We start from the raw sequence: 12413 nt of genomic DNA on the forward strand, positions 1-12413 counted from the left end.
AGGAGACAGAACGCGTCTCCTTTCTGAGCGGTATGACGGCTGCGTGGTTCCGTGGTGTATATACTTGTGTACTATTGTTTGTACAGATGAACGTGGTACCTTCAGGCGTTTGGAAATTGCTCCCAAAGATGAATCAGACTTGTGGAGGTCTACAATTTTTTTTCTGAGATCTTAGCTGATTTTCCCATGACGTCAAGCAAAGAGGCATTGAGTTTGAAGGTAGGCCTTGAAACATCCACAGGTACACCTCCAATTGACTCAAATGATGTCAATTAGCCTATCAGAAGCTTCTAAAGCCATGACATCGTTTTCTGGAATTTTCCAAGCTGTTTAAATGCACAGTCAGCTTATTGTTGTAAAAATGACTTGTGTCATGCACAAAGTAGATGTACTAACCGACTTGCAAAAACGATAGTTTGTTAACAAGAAATTTGTGGAGTGGTTGAAAAATGAGTTTTAATGACTCCAACCTAAGTGTATGTAAACTTCTGACTTCAACTGTATCTCTTTTACGTAACACTTCCCCCCCCCCCCCCTTTTTTTTTTTACTGCAGTGTTGATTGAGGGCTTTTAAGTATGCATTTCACTGTAAGGTTTACACCTGTTGTATTCGGCGCATGTGACATAAGATTTTATTTCATTTTATAATTTGTGTTGGTGTTGGTGGGAAAGATGACAAAGCAATTCGCTGGTCCTCTATGTTCCTTTAATTTTTTTCAAGGTTATCACATTGGAAAATTGATATCTGATGTGAAATACAACTGGCACTCCCCCTACAGCTGTTTAATTAACGTAGATTTATGTATAAATTGGAAACGTTTTATTGCAAAAAGTTAAGGATATTTCTCTAATCCTTCTATAAGAAGTGTAAATGCCCCAGCCTACACCAATAACACCGCAGATCCAGAGAATCTTCCTCTGGAGAAAGATAAGAAAATCATGTATTAGAAAGATGCCAAATAAGTTGAGTTTTATATCTGCACTACTTATCTAGGCCTACATCTGTATATTAGTTTCACTTTCAGGACAAACATTTTAGGAATCATGAACATACAGAACACATTTCTCAAAGAAAGTTATATTAAAATGGGTCAATACAGTATGTTATTTAGAAATGTGTAATTTACAAAAAATGGACATACCAGTCTGGCCCACTGATCTTTGTTCTGTAAAAAACAAACAAAGACAAAAAGGACATGTTTTCACAGTACATCGTCAACTCCTATTTGCTTTCCTTCTTCATTTAGCTTGCTCTGCATAATGTAACCTATGGAATAGTCCCAAAAGTCTGAACCCCACCCACACAGATTTTCCATCCTCCACAATGAAGGCATTGCTTTTTACAATAACACATTTAATAATAAAATGTTTTTGGTGTCAGATCTCTGTTTTTGAATGTGTATTGTATTTAATAATAAGTTGTTTGCTGACAAGAATAAGAAACTACCTTTGGCTGTATTTCTGGCCTGTCCAGAATCTTTCTAATTGCTTCTTTATTGCGAGGACACTCCAGTAGTCCTTTGCTCTCATGGAAGAGACAGTCCACTGTGAGTATTACATCCTCTCTGGTCACTAGTCTGCTACTGTCAGGTACAGTGTAGTCTGAGTTGAAGGTGTGATGCAGCACTACCAGAATGGCTGGTTTACCAGCTGTCAAGAGAGGGGGGATAACAGTAACAATAATCACGTAAACATACCTGATTAATGAATCATTAACGTTTTGACAATGTTCTTCATGGATATTGATTACCTGGAATCTGCTGCAGTGCTGCTTCAACATCAGTCCCAGCACGAGAGACAATGGGACAGAATGCCAGGATGACATCACTCTCCTCTAGTGACGTCACTTCAGTTAAGTGTCTTTTGGCAGCGAGACGATGAATTAATTCCTCATGAGACCCCAGAGTATTCCCAGTCACTACAGTGAAGAATTTGTCCATCGTCGACCCTATAGAGATACAGGAAATGTCTGAGGTAAACTAGAGAGGATTGTCAGATCTTTAAGCCCTGCTCACTCTGATCAACCCACAAGTATTCACGTCAGTGGATGAACCCTCAGCCTATTCCATGATAACCACTTTTAACATGGTTTCATGGATATTGATTACCTTGAAGGGAACACCCTGCTTGACAGTAGATAACCGTTTCAAAAGGCCCTATGACACCGATTTGTTCTGCAACATATTATATTAATGTTACATTTACAACAGTACTTACTTGTTTGATAGTCCTGCTGCAACAGAAAGAAAAGTTTAGTTTCCTTTGAAAAAATAATAGAAAAGACCCTGTGTTAATTGTTGGGGGGAAATATTCATTTCAAAAGTCCAACATAATCGCCATAAGCAGACTGTTATATGTCATTCAATGTGATTTCTAATGTCTATGAGTTATGAGGAACTCTATTAGTTATCAAACATCAACAGAATGCCTAGAAGAAAATGGTCATAGCTGTAGCCTTCATGCCAACCTGTTTAGGTTGCCTTGTATTCACAGAGTTTTTGGGACCTGGAGGACGTTCGTCAGCATCGTTAACAGCATCTAAAAATCAATAGAAAAAAACAGCAGTGAGTGAGCACTGAATGACAATGACAAGAAAATGCAGCATTTAGCAGGTATTGGATGACAATGCATAGCCCAAATAAAGTGTCCCTATTAATCACTTTAGATACCTGCAGGTGTTTGTGCTGCAGCTGGGCGGGGCTGGTTGGTTATCTCTGGAGCAGTAGTCCTATTTTTCTAGAAAGGAGATGTTGAGACTTTATTGGTCCAGAACATTCTACATGTTTTCCTATGTCAAATTCCAATGTGAAGGCACATTGCCGAAGACTTTATTACCTATGGAAAAACGATTAATGATATAACTCCAACAACAAACATCCACAGCACCTCTTAGAAAATGTTAATCATTAGCTGTAGCCTGTAACCTACCTCTTTAGTTTTGCTTTCATGTTCAACATTCTTGGGGGCTGGGGGATGGTTTCCATCTGCTCTTGTAAGGTTGTGAAATACAGTGTCGTCGTTAGTAGCCTCATCAGTAGCCTCGTTAGTCGCATCTAAAAACAATATTTAGTAATCCGGAGTCTGTGGACCACTTGGTTTGCAAGAGAACAAGTTACAATACATCATCTGGAATGTATCATTAATTGAAGTGACCATTAAACAGCAGGAAATCTTACTGGTTGTAGCTTTAATGACAATGCAGAGCCTAAATAAAGTGTGAAAATGTATTCTCTACATGGTCACTGTACCTTCAAGTGTTGCAGCAGCTGGGGAGGGCTGACTAGTCTCTTCTGGAATAGTGGGCTTACTTGTCTAGAAAAAGGTGATTTAGTGGTTCATAACATTCTTTAGAGAACTTTGATATGTTCTCATTCAGTATAGTTGATACCTACCTCTGTAGTTTTGCTTTGAAGTTTTAAATCCCAGGGGACTGCAGGAGGTTTGTTTTTGTCTTCTCTTGTACTATCTTGAACTCCAGTGTCTATATCTGCATGAAGCGGGTTTGGATCTTCACCTGTTGAGTCTCTGGCCTCCTTGATGACAGCATCTAACAAACAAATATCCCCATGTCTCCATCAGTGCATGATCTGACGGCAGTTTGAGTACTGATGAATCTCAGGAGGATTGGGCCCTTACAGTAAACAAGTCACAACTCATAATGCTACCTTCAGTTGCTTTAACAGCAGCTGGAGAGGGCTGTTTGGTTGGTTCTGGAGTAGTACTAGGCCTTTTTGCCTGAAAAAGAGAGGTTGATATTTTTGGCCATTCAAAGACAAATTCACAATAGGTTTGACATTAAGAACATCTCATAGAACAAGACCATAGTATGTTATCTGTTGCACTTATTCATACCTCTTGTTTTTTGCTTTTAAGTTCAACATCCTTGGCCCCTGGGGGAAGTTCATTTCTGTCTTCTCTTGCACTGTCCTGAATTTCAGGGTCTACATTTGCATGAGGTTGGCTTGGATCTTCGGCATTGTTGGTGATAGCATCTAACAAAAACAAATATCCCAATACTTCATAATAAGGCAATGTGAAGGGAACACTGCTGCTACCTCAAACTCAAACCAAGGTACATGTATTGGAGGGCGGTGAAAATCAATAAAAGGTGCTTCTTTATTGTTAAAAGGCAAAACCAATGCATTTCACCATCTACCACAAAGGTTTTAAAACCTCTCTGGGATATGTGGGACGCTAGCCCACCAACAGCCAGTGAAATAGCAGAGCGCCAAATTCAAAACAACAAAAATCTCATAATTCAAATTTCTCACACATACAAGTATTATACGCCATTTTAAAGATAGACTTCTCGTTAATCCAACCACAGTGTCCGATTTCAAAAAGGCTTCACGGCGAAAGCATAACATTAGATTATGTTAGGACAGCACCTAGACAAGAAAAACCACACAGCCATTTTCCAAGCAAGGAGAGGCGTCACAAAACCAGAAATACAGCTAAAATGAATCACTAACCTTTGATGATCTTCATCAGATGGCACTCATAGGACTTCATGTTACACAATACATGTATGTTTTGCTCAATAAAGTTCATATTTATATCCAATAAGCCCATTGTCATAAGCGTCGTAAGGGACAGACCAAGGCGCAGCAGGTATAGTGCTCATCTTCTTTCTTTATTAGAGAGAACACTCAAACAAAAATAAACAAATGACGAAACAGTTCCGTAAGGCACACAGGCTATACAGAAAACAACCACCCACAAACCCAAAGGAAAAAAGGGCTGCCTAAGTATGGCTTCCAATCAGAGACAACGAAAGAAACCTGCCTCTGATTGGAAACCATACTCGGCCACACATAGAAAACGAACCTAGAAAATAAAAACTAGAACAAATCCCCTCTAAATAAACCAACCCCAAAACACACAAAAACAACACCCCCTGCCACGCCCTGACCATACTACAATGACAAATGACCCCTTTACTGGTCAGGACGTGACACCCATTATACATTGGCGCGTAATGTTCAGAAATGTTTTGCCTCCAAAACTTCCGGTGAATGAGCACAATGAGCACACATATTACAGAAATACTCATCATAAACTTTGATAAAAGATACAAGTGTTATGCACAGAATTAAAGATAAACTTCTCCTTAATGCAACCGCTGTGTCAGATTTCAAAAAAGCTTTACGGTGAAAGCACACTTTGCAATAATCTGAGTACAGTGCTCAGTCACCAAAACAAGCCATACAGATACCTGCCATGTTGGAGTCAACAAAATTCAGAAATAGCATTGTAAATATTCACTTACCTTTGATGATCTTCATCGGAATGCACTCCCAGGAATTCCCAGTTCCACAATAAATGTTCATTTTGTTCGATAAAGTTAATCTTTATGTCCAAATACCTCCATTTTGTTCGTGCGTTTAGTCCAGCATTCCAAATTCACTAAGCGCGCGAGTTTAGTCCAGACGAAAAGTCAAAATAATTACATTACTGTTCGTAGAAACATGTCAAACGATGTATAGAATCAATCTTGAGAATGTTTTTATCATAAATATTCAATAATATTCCAACCGGACAATTCCATTGTCTTCATAAATGAAAAGGGACTCAGCTCACTCTCTCCACTGCGCGCGTGACTGAGCTCATGCCTTATTTTGGGACACCTGATACAATCAGCTCTTATTCTCTGCCCATTCACAGTAGAAACCTGAAACAACATTCTAAAGACTGTTGACATTTTGTGGAAGCCTTAGGAAGTGGAAATGACCCCACAGACACTGTATATTGGAGAGGCAATCACTTGAAAAACTACAAACCTCAGATTTCCAACTTCCTGGTTGGATTTTTCTCAGGTTTTTGCCTGCCATATGAGTTCTGTTATACTCACAGACATCATTCAAACAGTTTTAGAAACTTCAGAGTGTTCTATCCAAATCTACTAATTATATGCATATTCTAGCTTTTGGGCCTGAGTAGCAGGAATTTTACTTTGGGCACGCTTTTCATCCAAGCTACTCAATACTGCCCCCCTTTCCCAAAGAAGTTAAATTTACAGGCAGAATAATGGAGGGGTCTTTGGGGTTGGTGTTTTGGACATTGTAGGAGCACGTCGGAGAAGGAAGACGGAGAGCGTGCTTGTTTGACATTGAAAAGTGTAGCTTTTGATAAAGAATAACTTCAAGACGAACCAGCTGCTTTACAAGTGGGATGCACTGTTGAGTGCTACATCCCGAGGGGTTTGTGCTGATTGTACAGAGATTGTGACAGCCGGTTAAATGGCGTCCCTTGAGAAGGCAAGAACAAGATGTATGTCAGGAGAAGTGCAGTATTATCATAAGGAGACGTACACTTGGAATACGGAGGACTAATGGAGGGAAGGAAGATGGTGAGGACTAATATGGTGAGGCAGAGAAGGTCTAAGAGAGAGAGAGAGAGGTAGGAAGATGGTGAGCTTGAGTTGATTAAAAATGGGGGAAAAGGGAGATGGTTTGTCAAAGAGGAATGGTAGAAAGTGTAAGCAGAGTGAGCTGAAGACAGGAGGATAAATCGAAGTGAATGAGGGCGAGGTATCGGAGGTGGTAGGTGTGGTGAAGTTCTCGGAGCACGAGGCTTGCATCGAGGGTCAGGATAAAGATGAGTCTGACAGTAGGAGTGAATTTTTTGGAAAAAGTGGACCATTGCCTTTTGGCTGATCCATTTGTGGTTTCAAGGTGGGTGAAAACAGAGTTGGTTGCTGTGGAATCGGTGAGGGTAACCAGAGGTGGTCTTGTGATAATTGTGTTTCTGCTGGTCAGAGGGAGAAGGTGCTCTGCATTAAACGAATGGGGCAAGAAATGTGAAATGTTTTACTCTCAAGAAAAGGGCACCATTGAAAGGAGTGATTACTGGGGTAGCAGTAAATGCAAAAGTTGACCAACTGAAGGGGAAGATTCCTGGTGTTTGTGATGCTCGTCGTTTGGTGCGACGCAGACAGGCTGGTGAGAGAGGTGAAACAGAAGAGTCATTTTTAGGGATGCACCGATATTACATTTTCCCCCGATACCGAAAGCCGATATTTTCCTTGCCCCAAAAAAACGATACCGATAACCGAACGTTTTTGCGGCCTTTTAAGCATTCTAGTACAGTTAAATAGTTGAAAACACACACACACACACACACACACACACACACACACACACACACACACACACACACACACACACACACACACACACACACACACACTGACCAAAAGGTTATTTTGTTGTCATTTACATATGTCCCCATTACAAGTAAAACATAATTTTGTTCACACCCCGGAAATCATAACAGAAGCACAGGCTACCGTCTGGTTTAGGCACCAACACGATGGGGCTACACAATGCACTGTGAGATTCTTAAAACGACCCCCATCCTCAGCATCACCTCTACTTCCTGCTTCACGGCCTTCCTTCGGGCCTCGGGAATCCAATATGGACTCTTTCCTACCGTTTCCCCGGGCCGGGTGCTGACGTGGTGTTCAATGAGGGTCGTGCGGCCCGACCGATGAGCTCCCAGAACACTTGCTTCTGGGCTGGGTCGAGGTCCTCAATGCTCGGGACCGCCACTGATACCGTTGGCGTCCTGGGTCCTGACCATAACACGGCCAAGGCTGTCCTCTCGTGCCACTTCTTCAATAGGTTCACGTGGTAAATCTGTTGGGGTTTCCGTCTACCCGACTGCCTTACGCGGTAATTTACGGGTCCTAGCTTCTCTAGCACCGTGTACGGCCTGTGCCATGTTGCCAGGAACTTATTTTCGGCCATGGGGATTAAGGCCAACACCTTGTCTCCTACCTGGAACTCTCGGGGCTGGGTTCCCGGATTGTAGACCTGGGCTTGGGCGCGTTGGGCCAACTCTATATGTTCCCTTACCACTGGCCATATGGCTGTCATCCGCTCCCTCATCGTCTCCATGTGTTCTACCATGCTGCGTCAGGGGGTCGGTTGTGCTTCCCACACCTCCTTGGCAAGGTCCAGGAGGCCGCGTGGCCTCCTCCTGTAGAGGAGTTCGAAAGGGGAAACCCCGGTGGATGACTGGGTTAGTTCTCGGATCGAGAACATTAGGTGGGTTAGTAGCTGGTCCCAGTTCTTCCTGTCCTGCTCGATGACCTACCGCAGCATTTGTTTGAGCATTTTATTGAACCGCTCGACGAGCCCATCCGTCTGCGGGTGAAAGACGGAGGTCCGTATCTGCTTGATCTGCAGGAGAGCACACAAGTCTTTCATAAGGCGGGACATAAACCCAGTACCTTGGTCTGTCAGGATCTCGTTCGGGATGCCCACCCGGCTAAAGAGGTGGAACAGCTCCCGGGCGATTCCCTTGGATACCGCCACCCATAGGAGAATGGCCTCGGGATACCGGGTGGCATAATCTGCTATTACTAGGATGTACCGTTGCCCTCGTGCTGTTTTTACCAGGGGTCCCACTATGTCCATGTCAATGCGTTCAAAGGGCACCCCGATGATCGGTAGGGGAGCCAGCGGGGTTTGGAAGTGTGCTTTTGGGGCAGTGATTTGACACTCCGGGCAGCTGTGACAATAGTCTTCCACGGCCCTCCTCATCCCGGGCCAGTGGTACCGGGCAGTGATCCGTTCCCGGGTCTTCTCCATTCCCAGTTGCGCCCCTAACAGGTGGGTGAAGGCCAGCTGAAGAACGGTTCCCACGTAACGTTGGGGCAGCAACAGTCCCTCTCGAAATTCCCCCTGTAGACGTGACACCTGATACAAAAGGTTATTCTTGATTTGGAAATGGGGGTATCATCAGTCACACACCCCCGGAAGTAGCTGTCCATCCACCGCTGCGGCGGCTTTCAATTTTGGATCCTTTCAATTTCGGACACCCCAGCGGGTGTCTCGGCTGCTCCCACGAAATCAATGAAGGGGAGGATGGCCTCCTCCTCCGGTTGTTCACGAGGGGGGTCGGGTTCCTGCACCCCCTCCGACTGACTCCGGACCCGTAGATACGGGTTTGTCCACCGCTTGCTTACAGGCCGCTGGCGATGGGTCGTCCTCGCTCTCGTCTTCGGCCAGCTCGTGACCTTTTTCCTCAACTCGTGCCTCCACAGTGCCGCGAACAGCGGACAATCTAGTCCCACGAGGAGGGGTACCTGCAACTCCAGTACGGCAACCACCATCATCTGGCAGCTCCCTTGTGGCTTCACGATATTGGCCTGTACAGTTGGATAGCGCTTTGTGTCACCGTGGACACAGGAAACTGACATCTCCCTACCACGTTCGGTACCCTGGGCCAGCAGGCTCGTGGCTATGAGCGTAACCACACTCCCAGAGTATAATAGAGCATCCGTATCGTGTCCATCGACCTTCACCGAGACCAAGGGTGCCGTTGGTTTGTGGTGTGCCCAACAGGAGGTGACGTAGTTCACTGTGTGGCCCACCACCCCTCCGGGGCTGGCTGATGGCATTGACTCCTCTCGAGCCGGGCAATTCCAGGCAAGGTGCCCCCGGGTGCGACACTCAAAACACCTCCTTTGGTCTCCATCCACCTGGGGTCGTCGGCGGCGGATCGGCTCTCTCTCAGCCATCTCTCCACAGGTCTACGGCCCTGCCAACTGTCGGTTCGGGATATACAGTGTTGGGGCTGTGCATTCTATCCCCTCGGACGGGTCCCCGACTCGGCCCCCCCTCAGCAGGGCCTCAGTATTCTGATGCGTCTCCACTGCTCCCAGGAGGCCCTCCAAGGTCTGGGGCGAGCATAGACTTGCTGCCCTGTTCATGTCATGGGGTAGCACCCGTAAGAAGCGATCCAGGACCACTTTGTCTAGGATGGAGAGGGTGGATATGTCAGTTAGGAGCCATGCCCTGGTGATGCGCAGTAGGTCGTTCATCTGGGCTCAGGGGGAGACGTCGGCCACGAACCTCCAGTCGTGGAACAGTTGGGCACAATGGGCCAGGCTGTACCCGTACCAGCTGAGTATCTCCGGTTTTAGACCGTTGTAGTTAACCGCTTGTTCGTCGCTAAGGTCCCAATGTGCCTTTTGGGCGTTCCCGGAGAGGAATGGGGCCAGCAAACTTGCCCACTTCAGCCTTGGCCGTCCTTCCCGTAGTGCTGTCTGTTTAAACGTGCAGAGGTATGTTTCAATGTCGTTGTCTTCTGTTAGCTTGATTAAAAACTGGTTTGGATGTGATTCAGTAGGCGCTCCTCCTTGTAGCTTCCTGATTTCCTCAACAAGGCGGACTTTTTGTAGCAGCTGTTCCTCCAGCATTCGTTCCTGAACCGCCTGTTGTGCTTGTTGGTCCCGGGCGAACTGAGCTATCAACTCGTCCATGCTGATGCTGTGTAAACATCAACCCTGATCTGACCACGTTATCCGACTTACTCGCATTCTCCACCACTTGTGGCAGACCAGGGGGTTTGGTGAAGATGTTTACACAGATCAGACACCGACAGATTTGGATTAGCTCGGTTTCAAGGGTGTTTATATAAATAACAAATGAAAAGAAAAGAATAGGTCTCCTCCAGGGTCTTGTCCTCCGTTATCTCTGGGACTGAACGCGACTATATGGGAGTAACCTCTCTTTCCCCCAGTCCCTTCCCCTATGTGCTGCCCTTCTCTCAGCTTTATGGGACTCACCCAGCTGATGAGCCATCAGCCCCTTGATTACTCACCAACCATAATTAGTCCTTCCCAGAGAACCCGTCGAGACCTAGCACGTCCCAGAGGGAGCCATCGTGATGTAGACTCCGTCTGTCACCAGGTCTTGACGAGTCTCTCCCTGGTGGCTGACCTGCTGTATGCCACAGTGTTAATTGTAGTAGTGCCCATGGGGCTGTGGATCAGAAATGCCCTGTGCAAGAGAGGCAGGTTGAGGTTTCCAGGGTTAGAGTAGTGCAGACGTTGTGATATGCTGAGGCAGTAAAAAAGTAGAAGAAGTGGGAGTGTTCTTGAGAGGAGTGGTGTGAGTAGTAGATCTGTACCAGTACAGAGGGATAGGCCAACAAGTGATATATGTTCCAGTAAGATTGGATTTTTAGCGTTTATATTAATGGTTATCAACTGTACTGCAGGGATGGAACGTAAGTCGCAGGAAATTGAGGTTGTGGTGGCAGCTGCAGAGAAGTATTTGGGTGTGTGAGACTTGACATCAGAAGAGTTACAGGGTGTCTTAAGTGGTGATGTCCCATCCTTTCAGGTTGTTGGCATGAGGTAGGGCTAAATAGATTTAAATAGTGGAGTAGGGTGGTATTTTTTGTATTTTTTAAAATTTGTTTTGTGAGTGTAGTGTTAGATGGTAGGGTATTTGTTTATTTATTATTATTTTTCAAGCAAAGTATAAGGGAGTAGTACTCCAGTCTAGTAGGTTGTGATAATGCAACATATTGGATGCCAACCGCCATTGCTAAAACCTCATCGAAGAAGATGGAGGGGCCTTTTATACATAACAAGATGGCTGGTGTGGTGATATTGATGGTTTGACAGCATTGGTGGTTTGTTTATATAGCCAGAAAGGATAACCAAAGTAGCAGGTTAGCAGAATTAATGTGGCAGTTTAAGATCATTAATGTAGCAAGTAGGAGAATGAGGTTAAGGTTAGGAAAAGGGTTAGGGTTAAGGTTACTACAAGCTCCACTCCATTGATCTATGTGCGTCGGTGTACGTGGGTGGAGTGGGATTTTTGAAGTAGTGGTCACCTTTTGCTAACATGAAATGCTCACCGGTCCAACTCCCATTCACATGGGGGAGATGGCAAAGTTTTGTATTTTTGTTTACATTTTATGAAACAAGGAAGAGTCACCTTCCTTTGCTAGTAGCTAGCTGGCAGCCTGGTTAAAAACATAACAAGCTAGCTAGCCTTTTTAGCTTTCCACGTCTTCATCAGATTTAGCCAGTGTAACATAAAACATTATCCCAGTTTGATATGTTTACAAGTGTATTCATTTCTATATCAGCTAAAAATAGGACGTTATGTTTTGGTCACAAAGAAAAAAAATCACATGGCTAGCTAGTTGGCTACTGCAGGTTCTATCATTTTACAATAGCCTGTAATCATTAGTTATTACTTCTTAACAAAATACCTTTTGGGGTGGATTATTGGGTTTTCTTGTTGTCTTCTCATTTGTGGTGAAAGCAAAAGAAAAGTCTCTTATCTTGTCTTCACTTTCTAGCAAGTGATTAACACTGCAAGCTAGCTAGCTTTTAGCTTCCCACATCTCCATGTGGAATAATCAGATTTATAATTAAATTAAACATTTTCCTAATTAGATATGCTGTATTTGCTCCCATATCAGCTAAATATAGAATGACATAATTTACTTTACTTTTAACAAAAGAAATGCAGGTTACCTTCGCACGTTCATCCAAAATCTTTCCTTCAATTCGCAAGTGGCTGAAACTATCACAGAAGAAAGCATCCAAGTGAGCGAAACAGCATCCCTCATTCTTACTATATTTAGCCCATGTATCTGATGCT

The 12413-nt window shown here is 44.3% G+C and overlaps 1 protein-coding gene across 21 annotated transcripts in view; it reads right to left on the reverse strand.

The window, feature by feature from the left end:
* LOC106607836 (uncharacterized) overlaps window positions 1-12413 on the reverse strand; it is an 81923-nt gene that overhangs the window by 68010 nt on the left and 1500 nt on the right. For 11 of the 21 annotated variants that reach the window (XM_045720832.1, XM_045720850.1, XM_045720848.1 and 8 more), the window contains exons 4-13: window positions 3853-3992; window positions 3666-3735; window positions 3393-3547; window positions 3249-3312; window positions 2929-3053; window positions 2670-2736; window positions 2468-2538; window positions 2218-2260; window positions 1751-1948; window positions 1448-1650 (exon numbers count right to left, since the gene is read on the reverse strand). In XM_045720832.1, the coding sequence (XP_045576788.1) occupies window positions 1448-1650; window positions 1751-1948; window positions 2218-2260; window positions 2468-2538; window positions 2670-2736; window positions 2929-3053; window positions 3249-3312; window positions 3393-3547; window positions 3666-3735; window positions 3853-3992 (1136 nt within the window). Of the gene's footprint in view, window positions 1-1447; window positions 1651-1750; window positions 1949-2217; window positions 2261-2467; window positions 2539-2669; window positions 2737-2928; window positions 3054-3248; window positions 3313-3392; window positions 3548-3665; window positions 3736-3852; window positions 3993-10611; window positions 10791-12286; window positions 12316-12413 lie in introns of those variants that run through there. The other 10 variants (XM_045720843.1, XM_045720844.1, XM_045720847.1 and 7 more) reach the window with 9 other exon arrangements.

This window comes from Salmo salar, chromosome ssa06 (genome assembly GCF_905237065.1).
Source record: "Salmo salar chromosome ssa06, Ssal_v3.1, whole genome shotgun sequence".
NCBI classification, from domain to species: domain Eukaryota; kingdom Metazoa; phylum Chordata; class Actinopteri; order Salmoniformes; family Salmonidae; genus Salmo; species Salmo salar.